Raw genomic sequence first — 18,368 nt, 5'->3', positions numbered from 1 at the left:
CTGTGACAGCCGTCAACTATCAAAAAAACAAAAGTCAAAGTCTACTAGACGTCAAATACGCCCCGTTACGTTAGGGAAAAGTCGCGACGTAAACAAATATCAATAAATATACACTATATTCAATATTTTTTCATAAGAAACACTAAGGCATTGTTGAGAATTGAACATATTGGCAATGGATAGTGAATTTGCTGTGAAACGAGTTAAATATCGCGATTGATAATCAAATGAGATATCAATGCGCTCTTCGGTGAGCTACATTCTGTCTCACGCGCCAGGAGAGTCGGTGATGTCGCACCCTGACTACTCGCAGCATGCCCAGCACCATGCGTGCCTGCTGGTGCTCGTCAAGGGCATCGGCGGGATGCTCAAGAACTTTAACAAGCTCTGGGAGAGGATACAGAGGGTCAACAATATTAAAGTTACTGGTGAGCGCAATTAACACCTTCGTTTCTCATTAGTTCAGAAACTAGATCATGTCAGTGGGTCGTAATATAAGTGGAGTGTAAACATAACATGCAATGAATGCAAGAATTGTAATGTCTGTAATACATTTGCATTATTCACAAAATGTAACTAGTCATTTGAACTCATTAATTCGTTCATGATGTATGGTGATATTATGTAAGTGTATAATGCTTGTATCTTACTTGTAGATTCAACTGGCCAAGTAAGAGACATATGGGTGAGATATGTCCGAGATTATCCTGTGGAGAACAATGATTGGGGTGACTTCCAAACTCACAGGTAATACATCAAACATCTAAGATTTAAATAAATTACAACTTATTAAGAAACAGATTTATTTCAACTATAATGGATTTAAAATGTAAATCAGGCCAATTACATTTCTCACCAATTATGACATAGGAGAAAAAAACAACTTTGTTTTGAAAATGTTATTGACAATACCATTTATCTTATATTACATGTATGAAGGAATATATTTTATAGGGGTAACCATATAGCTAACCAATCATATTTGCAACCAAATTACCTCATAGTTTAATAAAAATAATTGGTAGACTTATTCTAGTAAATTGAATATAGCTTTCAAAATTAGCCTACAATGTTGCCACTTAATTATCCCACCTACACAGTCTACACATAAATAAATTGGTGATTACATAGCTGACAGTTTGATTGCATCGGGTGGGCAGTTTCACAAATGTTTGCTAATTGCACATGATTACTTTGAATTTATGAATAATGTTCTTGTTGGCCTTAACTAACTAGTTTACAAAATGTATCAAGTAACAGTAATAGTGGGAATACTTGAAATAAATATCTTCATACCTTTTATTCCTCTGTTCTTATGTTATATCTTACTTATTAAGGCAGTGAACTACTACTAACTAGCGATAGAAACTACCTTAGCTCTTTTTAATTAGAACTCAAAACAAACACTAGGTATTGAATATGAGTTTTAATTTAACTCAGTACATAACACTGTATCATGATGTAATCAATAATAAAACTTATCATCTTAATCATAGAGTGTATTTTCCTATGAGCTAAAACTGCATACATTCTAACTGAAAATGTAATTCAATAGGAAGACTTACTTCCTTGAAATGGTGTCAAAATGTTTCAATATGTAATTGATTGGTAGTGCTAGCTCCCAATATGTACAGAACTGATTGAATTGTTGCAATCAGGAAGTATAATGTTGCAAAATGCATTGGCTGCACTGTCTATTACTTTTTACAATCTATTATTTTAAAGACCAGGTGTTAAATGGTTTGGTAATAAAATTAAATGCTTTACTTTATTAGTATTGTGTAATATTATTTAATGTAGAATATACTTCCTGGCTAAGCTAAGCTATGTTTTACTATACAAATATAATAAGGAAATAAAAAATAAACCCACATTTTTTTACGAATAATATAAGTAGGTACCACTGGAATTAATCTCATTAATTTCGACTTTGACTTTCTACTTACACTAAAAAGACTTTAATTTCCCTTTCACAGGCGATTACTAGGTCTAATAACTCTGAGCAAGTTCACAAACCAGGTGGAACTAAATGAAGTGTGCAGAGTCCATGAGTCATTGAAGGTGAAGTATTCAAACACCCTGTACGACTCGCGCGCCTTCATGTTCGGACCGGTCAGTAACATGAAGAAACCGGAACAGGAACCTGAGACTTACAGCTATTATGAGGAGGACAAGCCTTTGAAAGATGGGACCAGTGATAAGTATGTATTGACTGTAATATAATTATTGAGTCTTTACTCAATACCATGTATAATATACACTCGGCGTCACAAAAATCGCACCTCTTTAAAAGTTCCCTTCATAGTCATTTTAACCCTATTAATCAATGGCAGACATATGACTGTAAGGTATCATTGGAAAGGCAATTCATTTAAGTTTAAGAATAAATCAATGGATTTGGTTTTTTGTTTACCAGGGAATAAAAAAAGCAAGCAAATGCAAATGATTAAGAAGTTACATTTTATTTTATCAGCAAATAAGTCCTTAAAACAACTTAAAACCTAGTGTTACCCTCCCTAGCCCTGATGACTGCTTCCATGCTTTCTCTCATGGACGAATTAATATGACAACAGTCTCTTGAGGAATGTTATCCCATTCTGAATATTTTGACAACATTTTTTTAACGTTACGTGCTGATGAGATCTGTTGTGTTTAGGAATTCTAACTGTTGCTAATTTAAAGGTCGTTAAACGTACTTTCAATTGATACCAATATTAATAAGGTGTAATGTATTCGTTTCTGGCGGGACATGTTTTAAACTTACAATTTTCCAAGAGGTGCGATTTTTGTGACGCCGAGTGTAGGTCTCCTTTCCTAATATTAAATATTATTTTTTAAAAACATAATTACGCAACGCGTTTTTAACAAAGCCTAACCTTTCTTCATTGAATGGGCTGTACCTAATAGTCTCTATATCTCGAGCTGGGGTTGTATGTCATGAATGGTTTTGGGGTTGAATTAATCGAGTTAACTACGAATTATTTTCTTACAGAGCATCTTTACCAAGTGATCAAGCAGACAGTCTGACCTCTTTAGATAGCTTCCCTCAGTCTACATCTTCAAACTCCTCATACCCACTACAAGAGGAGCACTTCACTACTCCATCCAACTTCAAGACACATGCCATGTTCTATGGAGAGAATGATCCAGTGCCAGATCTGGAGCAAAATGTGGCAGACCTCATCAACTCCCTGTTCTGGGTGGTCGAGTCCAAGCGTTTGGAGAGATCCAAGGAGAAATTGGATAAAGTTTCTCTCCTACTGGCACCTTTCGAGAAGAAGGATTTTGTTGGTGAGTTGGTATAAGAATACTTTTTTGTGGTCTGTAATTCACACACACTGTGTAGTTATTTACGGCAGCTGACTAAAGTACATACATAGTACTGTATTCATATTAAAACTTCTTATGTCAAAGATTCTGTCGTACCAATTTTTAAAGCATCTATTTTAGGTTAAGTAAGAGTGTTTCTTATAATTTTCTACCCTTAACAGGCGAGTTGAAGATCGCAGTACAGGTTTAAGTTTATCAAAGATCGCTGTTTGCCGAACCTCTGTTATAGTTAATTTTACGCGGAGAGTAGAGGCGATAATAAATGTACAATGCTTTTGTCGTTTCCGTACGGTTCGTACTAATAAGAACTGCAAAATATTTTACTTTTAGGTCTAGACATGGAGTCCCGTAACAACAAGAAGCGTTGTATGGGCCGTGTGACGAAGAACCTGGCGGATCTGACACTGCAAGCTGGTCTGGTCGCAGACAGTTTGAGTCTGTACAACTCCTCCACTGAACTACTCAAGACTGACTGGCTGTGGTTGGCTGCAGCTAAAGAGGGTAAGAGAAATGGGCCTTACTAGGTCTCGTTTTAGTTAGTTAATCTATTTTCCAAAACAACCTTGAATTAGCAATAAAAAATATTTTTTGGATATGTACCTAAAATAAAGATATTGTTCACAGGCCTCTGCACAGCATCAGCAATACTTCTCTACCCGAACCTTCGGAATCCCACCCCTCTACATCGAAATGCTAGTCTTCAAGAAAACTCCCCCAACAAAGCGAAACAGCTCTCTCTATTCCAGCCCAATTCTGACTCCTTAAGGAAATTGAAGCTTAATTCCTCTCCCTTAAGGACTTCAAAAACTTCTAGTCCCGTCAATCCACCGAGTGAACTGACCCCCACATCTTCAGATAGTGTTGAAACCTCCTCTAGGCAATCGGAAACTGACAACGCTGACTCCGAATCTCTTGCTTCCTCAAGCGATATTGAGTACCAAAGCCACAAGTCTTACCTAGGTCCCGACCTCCCATCTATTCCTCGACAACCACCTTCTCAAATCACCAATCAGTTTCTACTGAACGGGGAAGAAATCGCAGAGAAATATCGCGAAGCCATAATGGACTATAGCAAGTATAAGAATGCTGGTGTGATCGAAACCGAGGCTTGCTTCAAAGCAGCTAGGATTGCAGTGGAACAGTGTAACAGCTTGCATGCCTCCAGTTTCTTACAAAATGTTATTTTTATCAACTTGACTTTGAGTGAACAGGAGAAGATCCAGCGGTTCGAAACTTTGGCCGAACTTTATAAGGAAATCGGTAAGTTTATGTTTGATGACAATACTAGTCGTAAAACCATACCACGTTACTGTGCTCTTCTTTTTAGCTTAAATATCACTATGTAACCTTTTTCATTTTCCAGGTTTCCATCGCAAGGCGGGTTTCTGTCAGCGCCTGGCCGCCACTCGACAAGTGAGCCCCAACAACCCGAGCCCAGACTGGCTGAAATGTTACTACCTGATGCTGCACAGCTTCCCAGGGTACAAGCTCAGCTTGGATCCCAACTACGTCATACAGCATCAAGTTGGTATGTTCCTAATATTTTTATATTATATTTTGTTTGTTGTTAAGTTCTATCTGCTTGTCTAAAATCTACTTTTCTAATTGTTATAATATTTATGTTTCCTCAAAAAACACATAGTTCATCAAATCCAAAAACTCTTTAATTGTAAAGCAGTTTATATCAAACAATTATTGAAGTAGTAAGAAAATTAAATACATCACAATAGACACACGATCATACCTTTACCTCAAAAGTAATGAAACATCAATTTAACTCAGGTTGGCCGGCACTTCAAATCCAGTTACTACAAGAGCTGGTAGTGGCCTCCCGTCGCATGGGACACCCGGCGCTGGCCACCCGACACATGACCTTCCTGCTGCAGACCATGTGGCCACATCTCTCGAGGCAGGAACATCGAGAACTAGCCATACAACTTCAGGTAAGGATCAGAGTGAATAGGTATAATAGACTGTAGAGGAAATGATTCTTAGCTTTTTCATCGATTCCGCTCACTGCTAAATATAATGCTGATAAGTCTTTCTTCCTGGCGTTTTATAAAGCAAATTAATGGAAGAGTTAGTAACTGGACTGATTTTTTTATATCTCCCATTGCACTTCTTTGGTCAAAATCACTTATTCTTAATCACTTATTATAATTTTTCAGGCTTTATCAGCGCAATGTGAGGGTGGGCCAGTTCCGCTAGTATTAGAAACAGGTGAAGTGATCCCCCCTGCAAACTTGACCCACGTGCCTCACTGTTCGTGGTTCAACACTCGTCCCCTCCCACCTGCGCGGGCGCCGCATCTAAGGCAGGCCAAACCTACGCATGGACCGTTCATATTCACACCTATACACTTCGGCAGTTTGGAGAGAAATGCTAAAAAGGATGAAGGGAAAATGGGTAAGAGCTACTTTTAGTACTGCCGCACCAAATTACTCCGGACGTCGAAAGATTTTCGAGTTTGTAACAAAACATTAAAGGAAGGATTACAGTAGCTTGATTAACTATAGCAATAATATATTTTTTTGTCAATGAATCTTTGTTGCATAGAAATAAAGTTAGTTAAAATATCACCAAGTCTTTCCTAGTGAATTAAACAAACTGTCTTCGCTAATTCTTATTTGTTTTACTTCAGAATACCTCTGGGTAGAAGACGACATATGCGAAGTGCAAATGAAGCTCACAAACCCACTCCCATTCGAGCTGAAGGTGTCAAACATGAGACTTTTAACATCAGGCGTTGTATTCGAATCTATACCGGAGACGATAATCCTCGCACCGGACTCTCCGACAACAGTTAATCTGCATGGGACACCGAAAGAAGTAGGGGAGTTGCAGATACTAGGGTATTCAACACATACATTAGGCGTTAAGTCCAATTGCCGCCTAAAGAACATGCCGACGCCCCACAAATTCCCCGCCTCCTACACCATCGAAGTGATACCAAGTTTGCCCACCATTACAATCGAGACGATAGTAGCGCCCTCTGGAAATGCGCACCTGTCTAGCGTAGAAAATGTCGGTAGTACCACGAATATCTCGCTGTTTAATGGAGAGAGTACTGATTGTTCTATAAGGATCACTAATACTAGTAATGTTAGCATTGAACATCTTGAGCTGGCTATACAGGTGAGATTAAATTTTTATTTTCTATTTTTTAAACGAAATGACAGATACTTTAATTTTAAATTACTTGCTGAATAAATGTTTATCAATTACTTCCAGTCAAACATGGACAGCCAGCTCCAATCAAAAGTGTTCCAGTATTCGAACGAAGACATACAATCTCTCCTACCGATCCCACCGAATGAGACTGCGACCATCACCATCAAATTGTATGGAGAAGCAGATTTCTTAGACCTGGGCGGTGTTGGGGGTGAAAACTTGTTCCCCAATAGTCTGAACTCCAATTACCCGTCAAGAGTCGGGTCTCCAGTACCCAATGCACAAACCTCGCTTCCTACTCAGAGCTCGAATCCGCAAACTTCTTTGAGTAGTGGACTTATACCTAATAGGACTTCCGGCAGCTTCAGGTACCAGTATTGTTATTCAACTCATTTATATTTTGTTATTATATTTATGCTTGCAATGTAAATGTAATGCATAATAGTTATACTTTTTCTGGAAGTGTAATTTACCCAGGGGACTGTCATTAAAAGTGTTTAGTATTTAATATAATTCGTTTGCGTATTTTAGGTCTACAAACTCCCACACAACAAGTTGGTCGGCCCCAATTTCCGTGATGTCGCCATCTAGGGGGCGACAAGTAGAAACACAGGTAAGTCCAACAATACTTACTTTACCTATCCCATATTTTTTGTGTACAATGTTTATTATTTAAACTTTCCATTTGTTACATTGAAATAAAATTAAACCTTATTCAATTGATTGATTGTTCTCTATGTCTTTATTACAGTTGATAATCAGATATTCGGGTGGCGAAGGCAAAGAGACACACTGCCGCCAATCGACTCTTCAAATCAACTTGGAACTCTTACCGAGCGTGTCTATAACACACTGGGATGTCCTGCCGGCAGAAATGTAAGAGTATTTGAAAATTATGATTGGTCATTTTAAGTGTTTACAAAAAAGCGATATCTTACTTCAAGTAAAAGTTTTACACACGCTTTACTACACATTTGGTTTCTTAGTTCAATACTCCTAATTGCCAAATAGCTATCTATTTTATTTTAGCTGAATGAATATCTATTCATTGGCAATGCGTTTGCCTTAATCGTTTTAAAACTATCAGATTTTAGCGAACTCACGATAATCCTCTAAGAAAAAGGCATTTAGCATTAGGCGATTCAAAGCTGAAATGATAATAATAATTTGCATTAACTATTTTCTTAAACAAAAATGAAGAGTTTAGATACATTTTCTAATGAATAATATATTATCTTACTTTTCCAGTCCTTCTCAACTATACCTAGTACTGGACGTGACAAATCTTACATCAGAAGAGATGGACTTCCACTACGCCCCGAGCAAACACATCCTGATCGAGAGCAAGGAGTCGTGTCGAGTGCCCGTGCCGCTGGACCGGTGCCCCTTCAATGCTACAGCCAGCAAACCCGCTGATGAAGGTATACTAGCGACATCTGTTATATGAAACCGGTTACATTTTATCTGCAGTAAAGTGAAACTTTTTTGAGCAATCAATTCTGATGATTTATAAAACGAGTATGATAACGGAAGAGTGGAATTTTGCCGTCACCCTTTCTCTTCTAGGGGTGTTATAAGAACTGACTAAGGGACTATATAACTAAACAAAAATCGGGCAACTGTACCTTTAAATAAATGTAAACCTTTTAGACTACGCTCACTAACTGGCTTGTCGAGTGTGGAGATTAGAAGATGTTTTGGTTAAGTTAAAACGTGTATTTATAATGATCATTCATTCACAGATCTCGTAGAATCAAAGTCGATAAACACGGGCTCGTCGACAAACAGTTTGGAGCTGATGTGTTCGGAGCACATCACAAACAATATATCTTTGCGCTGGCATCTGATGCAGTCTGATATCACGGGCCGAGCCTCCGTCAAGGGCATCACGCTATCACAGGCCATGATGGATATTGTTAGAATGTCGCCGTTAAATTGGGGTAAGTTGAACTATAAACTTTACTTATACTTACTTATAACTTTACTAGCATTGGCAAAGTTAGTGACTGTCAGTTGCTGAACATGTCCTAAGTCTGTATTTATCAAATTATAATCAGCTTATGGTCTAACCATTATTAAACCAGAATCTGCAACAAGTTCATTTATTATTCTGATAGATTGTTAGCAAGGAATTGTTAGAGTGATAAAGCAAGAAACAAGATTATTTTTTGCCTTGGCTGCACAGATGAACGGTAGCAATAGCAGTTTCACTATTTATATTATATTTAAGGATCGCCAACGAATGTAAATAACATATTAAATAACTAAATATTTCGCAACATGAATAACAAATATTTACAAGAAGATAAATACCACTCATTTGTTTTTATTTCTCCCTCTACAGAAGTGAGTGTCAACAGCCAGTGTATAAAGCCACAAGAAGAATACAACTGCACGGCAGGAGAGTGCCTGTCCCTAGGAGTGGCAGTGTGGAACCACCTCAGTAGACCTCTCCACAAACTGTGTCTGTCCGTACAGTTCTACCAGGACTACAACAACGGAGTACTCAGCTACAAGCTTGATAACAGAGTTGCTACCGCTGGGAATAATAAGTAAGCACATACAATCTTATTTAAAAGTATTCCAGACCATTAAGAGTTACCATTTGTATCTTCAACACAAACTAAAGTAAATAAACTTGTATTAAACATTTTTACTCACATGGTCCATCACATGCCTAAAGCATACTTATTGAATATTTTCTTTCTCTAAAAATCACTCCTAAAATGCCACCTTTGAAGTACTATAATCGTCTTAATTTTTCCTTTCAGAGTGGTACTCACAACATTACCAGAGTCAGCTAAAGCATATCACGAGTGCACCGTTGTGTTCCTGACGCCAGGCGAATATAAAATTGACATCCAGTGCTCCACTACTGAACCGATACTTGACGAAGTTCCGCTCATCAAGGAAACTGAACACCCATCCATTATACAGCCTTGCGCCGGAGAAGTCAGTCACATTTGGCGGTTTATACCCCCTGTAGCTATAAGCGTTACTGATTAAACTAGAATTATTTAATGCTCGTTTTGCACTTGGAGTATATCGTATGACGCGCTTAAGTACACAAAGTATCATCTCGATCGACCAATGCTGGAGTATGGGTCTTCTCTATATAAAACTTTGTGACAAACCATAAAGTACATCATAAGTTTCTGATAATACGCTTACGATACCCTCCGTGTGCAAAAGGACATGAACGTTGTTGTTCGCAAACGATTATAATGACACCGACAAGTCAACTTCTAGCGTTTGCGTACAGCTGACACCAAAATTATTAAATTATTTACATATTTATGACTGTATTATTTAAAAAGATTTCATTTATGTCTGAAAAAAGTATATAAAGTTTATATTATTCAATTGAGTCTTTTATTTCAATATGGAAATCGTAATTGTGAATTCTTCTTTTGGTACTATAGTCGAAAAAGAAAACACGAAATTTTCATAATCCTCTAAACTTAGACCCCCGTAACAAAATATTTGCTGATGGAAGGACAGAGTGGAAGAGGGCCTTGGTCAGAAGCTAGGATAGGCCCATTTATATAAAATCTTAACCATATTCCGTCACACTAAAAAGCGTTATATTTATTTACATGATTTTGAATAACAAGAAAAGAAAATAAATATTATTATGTACCTTGAAATAAACTTCAACTAAACTCAATAAAAAAGTAATTACTTGAAACGGAACGTATTAAAAATTTGTATTTTGCTGTCACTGTCATCATTTGACAGGCAGGCATTCCATGGAAGTTTATTCTTGAGCATTAAACATTTTTGTCTCTTTCTTTTGCAAGGAAAAGATGTATCATAATTTTATATGGTATATTTACATGCTTAACATATGTTATTCATAATACTATGTGATGGAATGATAATAAACGCATTGTTTGGTTTCTGTCGTCGGAAACATCAGTGTTAATTGAGCCAATTTTTAAAACATTCAAGCAGTAAAAAATACCTTACCTTAATTAGCCCGTCCCTACAATGTCTTCAATGTCGGCTACTCACTGTGCCATTGAAAACTGCCGAACAACTATATTGAACAAGCCGCCGGGAGTTTCGTTTCATCCGTAAGTTAACACCAACTGTATATTTAGTATTCACTCTCCAAATACTTTGGTCTTCTGAACTTTATATCTATTACATTCATCATCATCGTCACCAAATATCAGCAGTTGCAAAACATCAAATTTTGAACTATCCCAATGACTTCTATTGGGAGCAATCAGCATCCAGCATCTTACTGAGACTTTTACATCAGCGTTTTTAGTTACCTTCGTTTTTGTAATGTTCCACTTAACCACAAACTTATTAATTTATACAGTAACTTCTTCTGTTTACAGATGTCCAACAACAAATGAAATGCGTAAACGATGGTTGAGATTGTTAAAAAATAAATGTACCATGTTAGATTGGTACAAAAGCCAAATCTGTTCGAAACATTTTGAGCCCAAATTCTTTGATTCTCAAAGAAGACTGAAGGAAAATGCAGTGCCAACTATCTTTGCACCTACTCTACCTAAACTTGCTGTCGGAAAATCTGTGAAGGTAATTCATTTGTACTTTACATATTATCCTAACATTCCCAATTTCCCGTCTTTCAGTTCTGTCTCCATCTACTGCGATACTGTATGTCTATGTTCTGACCTACCCAGTGCCTTTTGTATTTGCAATAACTGCCTTGAAATTAATTTCTATGCTTATAATTTTTATATATTCCTGTATCTTAGATCTATTATAACATTGCTATGTTTAGCCACAGAATAAACACATGAAGCTAGACACATTACAATTGCCGCAAAACAAACTTGTTGCTAAAAATCCTCCCAAGCTTACACTCAATAAAAAGGGTTTGGTTACCAAGTCTTATGAAAATGAATCGCACTGTGTAAGTCAAGACTGCTCTTATGTGTGAATATATGTACTTCTGTAGTTTATTCTTATAATTTATACCATAAAAGAAGTTCCATTAATTGTTTTGTTTTAATATCTCCTAAACCTAACTTAAAAATAGTACATCTAACAGTAGCCTATGTAATAGTATAAAGCAGGTTGCATTTCTTTAGTCAGATCTTTACATTGTAGAACTTTGTGTGTTTATTCTGTAATTTAGTTTCTCCATAATATCAAATCATTATAATTGTAACTATATTGTGTTGGTAAATGTTTCAGGACCCACCAAGAACCAGGATAGACAGGTTACTTAACAAACTTACGCAGGCTGAACTGACAGCCAATATTAAAAACAGTATGAGCAAACTGAAGGAACCAGCTGACCTTGATGCATTTGTTACTGATGACCTAAAGTGCACTCCAGATGCCCCAAAAGAGGCTGTATTATGGCTCATGGTTAAAAAACAAGAACATTTGAACAATAGACTAATGGATTTGGTCGTCCAAACAAAGAAACATGTGGAAATACTCCAGAATAATTCTGAAGAAGCAAAAGTTGCTAAAAGAGAAAATGAACATACTATTGAGTCTCTAAGATATGTTGTGAAATGTCTCCAAGAGAAGCATGCCACACTTGAGGAACAGATAGAGATACTCACTTCTGTAGAATCTAGATAGGAGTATTATAATGTTGTTGAAAACACAGTTTATTTTAAGAAATAGGATTTTCAGTTTTATACAACTTTCAATGACCAAGTTAAATAAAACATGTCATTTAATAAATTATATTTCTTTAATTTCTTATATTAGCTACCATTATAAATATAGTAAATGTTTATTATTGGGGATATTCCTCAAAACACACTAAAAATATACTTGGAAACATACTAATGGTGAAAAATAAAGAAGAGCATAAAGGATTCTTAATTATTTATTAAAGCTTACAGGAAGAATAATAAGCATTGGTGCATTTTGAGGCATACCCCTGAACACATTCAGTCTCACAGTTAAGATTCATGATTATAATAAAATAAAATTACAATAAATAAATTACTTCTACTTTTAAATAAATGATAGAAATCACTATCTCTGTTTCATCTGTTTTTCTAATATTTCTCTCAATTTTAATTTCTTATTTGTTTTGTCAGACAAAGGTCTACCAAGAGGAATAATTTCCATTTGTTGCACACGTCGCCTGAACCTTTGGTAGAATTCTAGAACGTTAGGATCAGCCCAAACATGGCGCGAATCGAAATCTAGAACCCTCAGAGTATCTAGACTTTGTGCTCTACTTAAGGCTACATATGCCTGACCAGCCTCAAATATTTTAGATAAGGACATTTCCACACAATCTAGAGTCAAACCTTGAGATTTATGTATGGAAAATGCCCACGCGAGATTCAAAGGGACTTGTCGTCGACACAGCAATGATCCATTCGAATTTTTAACATACCAACGCTCAGTTCTTGCTGTGTATTCCTTCTTATTTTTAAATCTCACAACAGGGAATCCTTCGTCAAATCTTACAACAACACCTCTAGCGCCATTCACTAGACCAGCATTTACATTCACATTTTTCAAAAGCATCACCTGAGCCCCCACTTTAAGTAACAATTTTGAGGGAGCAATAGTTTGCATGTCAAGTAGTTTAGTAGCATTATCACTGTCTTGGGAAGTAAATATTTTCTCTTCACCATCCAAGTCACTAAGCTTTGAATCATTGATCATTTTGGAGTCATTTGTATGGGAGCACAATCTTGTAGCTAGAATGCCATCACTCTCAATCTTTTGTCGAGATGTCCCAACAAGACGGTCACTAATTTCTTTAGTAACTCTACCAATCCTAATGCTGTTAAGAATAGAAATAAATTCTGAGTCTTTCTGCCTATGAACTTGTTTGAGTTCATAACATAGTTGAATACATTTATCCCAGCAAGGTGACTGAAAGCAGAATCTCTTCCCATTTTTGCCTTTATCCACTACTGGTGGTAACTGCAGGAAATCACCACATAGGATAAGCTGGATTCCACCAAAAGGTTTGTCATTTTTTCTTACATGTCTTGCCACAGCCTCCAATTTCTGGAAAAAAATGTTATTTATTATTTTAAAAATTAACTTATATCATAGGTGGGACCTAACAAGAGACACGGCATCAGATCATATGGCTATTTAACACAGGTTTGGAATGCACCAGGCCAGCTCTTTAGGCCTTACTGGTTGTATCATACTTATTAGAGTTTCAAACATTTTGTAATAGACAGTGGCGCAAAGGGCACTTGATGAGGTAAATAAAAGAATTATAATAATTATTTAGTACAAAATTATAACAATTAAGATATTTTGTTTATCACTAATTAGTCATTTACATTACCTCAAAGAAACCGCCATCAACCATGGATATTTCATCAATAATGAGGTGTTTACATTTTCTCCACTTCTGTGCCACCAGCGGCAGTTTCATGGCTCTTTCACAAAGATGTTCCACGGTTCCACTACCATCTCCAATACCAGCAAATGCATGAAGAGTTGTCCCACCTGAAATGAAGGAAAGAAATAGTTAATTAGTTATTAATAATGAGTTCATTAGGTGCTACATTAGAGTTCTTTGTTAGAATACAAAACATTTAGGATACTCACCAACATGGCAAGCTGCGACACCAGTGGAAGCAGTAGCAACAGTGACATCTGGTGGCAAGGCAGCCACAATTCTCTTCAATAGAAAGCTCTTACCGGTCCCAGCAGAGCCAGTAAAGAATATGTTCTTCCCTCCGAGACAGGCCTCTAATACTCTCTGCTGCTCAGGGTTCAGTGAACAAGTGTTTGTCAATGGTGACGGAGAATATAACTTCTTTGGAGCAGGGCCTTTCACACTGTCGTCATTTTTCCGTTTCTTTGCCGGCGGCGAAGGAGTAGTCAACGTAGATTTAGGAATGTTCTTCTTAGCATTATGAATATCCGCCACAGTAACTGGACTTATTTCCTCAAACGCTTGAGCTTTGTTACTCAATAATTTGGACCGCATTGTCTGCTTTGCAGGTGTTGTGTTACCGCCTTTATCTTTGTCTCCAGTCATTTTAACGAATATTGTTCTCAAAAACCCCACGAGGTTAGTAGGCGGCGCATTGGATATAAACAAAGTGCAACCAGCTTCTTGAAACTTTATGCTAGCCTTACCTTCGACCATAAACTTCTTAAAAACATTTACACTCTTCAAAGCAAACCTAATAGCAGCATGTTTCTCACTTGTAATCTCCATAAACATCTCTCGAAATTCGTTTCGTATTAACCGGAGCGAAGCAGTCTTGTAATTTACTTTTCTTGTAATAGATCCTTGATTCATCCATTCTAAAGTTACGGCACATGATAAAAATGAATCTCCTCCCTCCATTTTCACAAGGAGATATACTTTTAATTCATAAATAATATTATTTAGATAAAAGTTGATACAAAAGCGCGCAAAGTTTATAAAATAACTGACAGAATGACACTACAATGGCGGCTGACGCAAAAGTTCAAACTTCAAACGTCGCATGTCGTTGACCTTTCTTTAGCACCTGGGCTTTTGTCTCTAATGAAAAAATGTGTAATTTTTACATACTTGTATTTTTGATAGTTTGTTAACCATTAAAATATTGTCATTGATAACAGTACAAATATTTATATATATTTCTTTCATTAACTTAAAAATGAATAAGGGTTTTGGCGCCATGAAAGTGGTACGGTACAGACGTTTAATTGCCCAACAGAATTATTTTTATGTAAAGTCATTCATTAGAATAGGTACTCATTAGTTAATCAGTCAATTGAGTATAAAATTGGAAATTATAATTTTGTTACCGGGGTCTAGCTGGCACAAATGGGACGCTTGACTTCAATGGAGTAATAAGGTTCCACGGCTTCACTTGCATGAATAAGGCTATTACATAAAAATATTTAATTTTTGTTTTATTTATAAGAAACAACGAAAAAATTACCAAAATAATTATATAAACTGTCATAATTAAAACAGATACTTTTTACATTGCAAACATCTGGCTGGACGAGCTCAAAAAAATATTGACCGCCATTTAAACGTTAAAATAAATATAAAATCTAATGGCATTTTTCAATTTTTTCACGACGTGTGTCCAGTGTTTTATTTCAAATAAAAAAGGTTGATATATAAAGTTCCATTAGACGATAAAATATAAAAAACATGACATTCAAAGTCTTAATTATAATTAATTTACATTTGTTATAATGAGAATCTATTACCCGCATTATCAAAATATTTTAGGGTTAAGGGCCTTCACCTATGGTGACTTTTTGTAGCGATCCAGGAGCCATCGACGGCATTCTTTACAAAAAGTCGCCCTAGGTGAAGGCCCTTAGCCTACATTGGTTAATAGCCCCATTAAAAAATCCCCTGTAGAGATAATTTATTAGATGGTGCTCTACTAGGTAAATTACTTTAAATTAATGTACCTAAACATGTGTAGATAGATACGTATGCCTTTACTGACAATAATAAACAACTCATTATGTCCAAGACAAAATATGATATATACCAGTGCAAAGGTAACATGATCCTCTTATAAAACAAGACCATATTATGAATTCTGAGGCTCGCTGTGCAGAAATCAGCCCATCCCGATATGACGCAACCGTACAAGCAGACGCCCGCCTCGTCCGACGGCCCGACAAGTGAATTTCATTACACATGCTATATTTCAAAAGCCTACTGTGACATTAACCATTGCTCGATGCCAAACGATATGAGGTCATCAGTCAATCTCTTTGTAGTTTCACTGCACTCAACGTTCCAGAGTTTTGCGCAAATCGATCTTATATCGCAACGAGCAAGGCTCAACATTCAGACACAACGCTTTGGCACAACAACTAGGTTTTCGTTTTACTGAAAATATTAAGACGTTCCTCATCTTACGGAGCAGTTAAACAAATTATTCGCAGTAATGTACCTACTGTGTTGCTTCTCCAAGTTACTGGTTTAAAAGTGGCTGGTAATTTAGGATGTGTCGCGTTTTGCAATTATACCTACTTTAAGTAGGTAGGTATGAGGACGGAGGTATCAAAATAAAATGATGCGTGGATATTGCGGGGTACTGAACACTGAAACAGTGGCGATGCTTTAATGCCAACGGAAGCCGCCACTAAACGTATCAACGCCATTTGCTTTCAAAGTAAATACGATTATTTTCGCAATCGTTTGAAAATATACTTATAACGCTGATAGAAATATGTAAAGCCGCATCGAATATGACAATTTTAAAATGGGAAATCTGATTAAAATTTCCTCGAAGTAGTTCGTTCCCGACATGGCGCTCATAAACCTATGCGTCGATTTTATTAGTCATAAGGTGACGGGTTTCTTTTAATAAGTCATAAAATGTCAATAAAATAGTTTTATGGTCTATTTGTTATTACAATAATTAAAATGTTACGGTCTGAAACTGCACGTGATGCTCATAGAATGACGCCTAAGCCTAAGTCTGTGTAGGATTTGATACTTCAAGCTCTTTTATTACCGTACCCTTACTGCCTAAAAACCACCTCGTTCCTGCTCCTTTTCTTTATTACGGAGGGAAACTTTCAAAAGGCGCCTAGCTTTTTGGGGAGAAAGACTAGGGAGTGTGGGATTTTTACCTCTCTAAAACCACCCCGGTGACCACCCGCAGCACCTCTGAAGGTCCATAATTAAACCTGCTCTGGAGGCCCAAGGTGCAACGCCTGTTACGGTACACCCACTCCTGCTTCGAGCCGGAGCCTGTGCCGGAGCCCCGGTAACCCACCCTAACCGTAATATCTACATATTTATATTGTTCTAAAATATTGGAACGTAATAAAATAAACGAGAATATGCCAACCACTACACATAATGCCTACGCATACCCTCAATTCACATCGGTTATAAAATAGACATTAAATTTCATACACAGCTTTTAGTCTGTCGGTGGATGACAGCATGACATGACATGCACAAGGAATCGATACAGGAAACATGCGCGCGCGCATATAACCCAGAATTAGCAATGTCCCCGCCGTCTGCCGTCAGCCAACAAACGGTCGCGTCGTAAACGGAACTGTATTGCGAAAATTGTTTTAGCTAATGCATGTGTTTATTATTATTGTAACACTACATGGGCTATGGAAATCTGAATAATTTTATGGAGAACTTTTAGCATTAAAATTAATTACCTAAGACCCTAATGTGGGTTTATTAATTTGAACTCCCTAGTAACATTGATAAATCTTTATAATAATTTTATCACATAAAAATATTGAACCGAATATTTTAAAAATAAAACCGTTTAGTGAGGTTGGTAGTTAGTACAACCAAAACATTAATGCGTGTATACGCTAGACATATCTATTTACAAAGCAATAAATTATTAGTATTACTGAAAAAACAAATTCTGGCTTCGTAAGACACTCTCGATTCTACAACACAAATGAAATGTTTATTTATGATAGTAAAACAAAAATGCGATGTTTAGATTTGTTCGTGTGTAATTAGTTGGCAGGGCTCCGAGTAGGTAGGAATGCCCGGGGTTGCGTTACACGCATACATTATGCTGAAACAAAACAATTCGTGTGAATGCCGGACAATGCCGGGGCGCGGGGTGACATCGTGTTGGCCACACGTTGCTGTGTTTTTACGGATAACATTTGAATAACGGTTCTTTCGAAACGACTCAAATCCATTAATAAAACATTGATAATGATGAAATGATAAGAAAATGCATTCGATTAACTGGTCTAGAAAAATAAAACTTCAGCTTTTGTAATATTTCAGCAGTTACTTCCTGCTTCCTAAAAAAAATCCTACACTTTACAGAGCTGTATTCAGTATATTTCAGGAATCGCTAGAAGATAGTTGAATGCGATTAGGTAGAGTTTCGTAAACAAAGCACTAGAATGTAATGTAGCTTTATTATTCGTTGGAATTGTCCTGAATGCGCATGAGTTTG

The 18,368-nt window shown here is 36.7% G+C and overlaps 2 protein-coding genes across 2 annotated transcripts; one reads left to right on the top strand and one right to left on the bottom strand.

The window, feature by feature from the left end:
* The first annotated feature begins 45 nt into the window (after positions 1–45).
* On the top strand, positions 46–9,864 carry LOC118271801 (protein brunelleschi). The gene is made up of 17 exons (XM_035588018.2): positions 46–428; positions 657–747; positions 1,977–2,201; positions 2,993–3,291; positions 3,661–3,831; positions 3,955–4,590; positions 4,694–4,858; positions 5,113–5,273; positions 5,499–5,736; positions 5,972–6,465; positions 6,562–6,869; positions 7,033–7,114; positions 7,253–7,377; positions 7,750–7,922; positions 8,244–8,441; positions 8,846–9,053; positions 9,273–9,864. Exons 1-17 carry the CDS (start codon positions 239–241, stop codon positions 9,505–9,507), a joined length of 3,999 nt encoding a protein of 1,332 aa, XP_035443911.1. The 5' UTR covers positions 46–238; the 3' UTR covers positions 9,508–9,864.
* Positions 9,865–12,174: 2,310 nt separating this feature from the next.
* Positions 12,175–14,894, bottom strand: LOC118271981 (ATP-dependent DNA helicase PIF1). Its single transcript, XM_035588263.2, has 3 exons — positions 14,038–14,894; positions 13,772–13,935; positions 12,175–13,479 (listed from the first exon to the last, which is right to left on the bottom strand). Exons 1-3 carry the CDS (start codon positions 14,786–14,788, stop codon positions 12,484–12,486), a joined length of 1,911 nt encoding a protein of 636 aa, XP_035444156.2. The 5' UTR covers positions 14,789–14,894; the 3' UTR covers positions 12,175–12,483.
* Positions 14,895–18,368: the final 3,474 nt, after the last annotated feature.

Source organism: Spodoptera frugiperda, chromosome 5 (genome assembly GCF_023101765.2).
Source record: "Spodoptera frugiperda isolate SF20-4 chromosome 5, AGI-APGP_CSIRO_Sfru_2.0, whole genome shotgun sequence".
Lineage (NCBI taxonomy): Eukaryota > Metazoa > Arthropoda > Insecta > Lepidoptera > Noctuidae > Spodoptera > Spodoptera frugiperda.
Note: the sequence above shows the minus strand (reverse complement) of the source record. Positions and strands in the feature narration are given on the sequence as shown.

Excerpts from the sequence above, each read along its gene's own strand:
- LOC118271801 (XM_035588018.2), top strand. The coding sequence starts at position 239 with ATGCGCTCTTCGGTGAGCTACATTCTGTCTCACGCGCCAGGAGAGTCG. Across the intron at positions 748-1,976 it reads GGTGACTTCCAAACTCACAG|GCGATTACTAGGTCTAATAA; the intron begins GTAATACATCAA and ends TCCCTTTCACAG. Across the intron at positions 9,054-9,272 it reads GCTACCGCTGGGAATAATAA|AGTGGTACTCACAACATTAC; the intron begins GTAAGCACATAC and ends TTTTCCTTTCAG.
- LOC118271981 (XM_035588263.2), bottom strand. The coding sequence starts at position 14,788 with ATGGAGGGAGGAGATTCATTTTTATCATGTGCCGTAACTTTAGAATGG. Across the intron at positions 13,936-14,037 it reads TGTCGCAGCTTGCCATGTTG|GTGGGACAACTCTTCATGCA; the intron begins GTGAGTATCCTA and ends CCTTCATTTCAG. Across the intron at positions 13,480-13,771 it reads TTGATGGCGGTTTCTTTGAG|AAATTGGAGGCTGTGGCAAG; the intron begins GTAATGTAAATG and ends ATTTTTTTCCAG.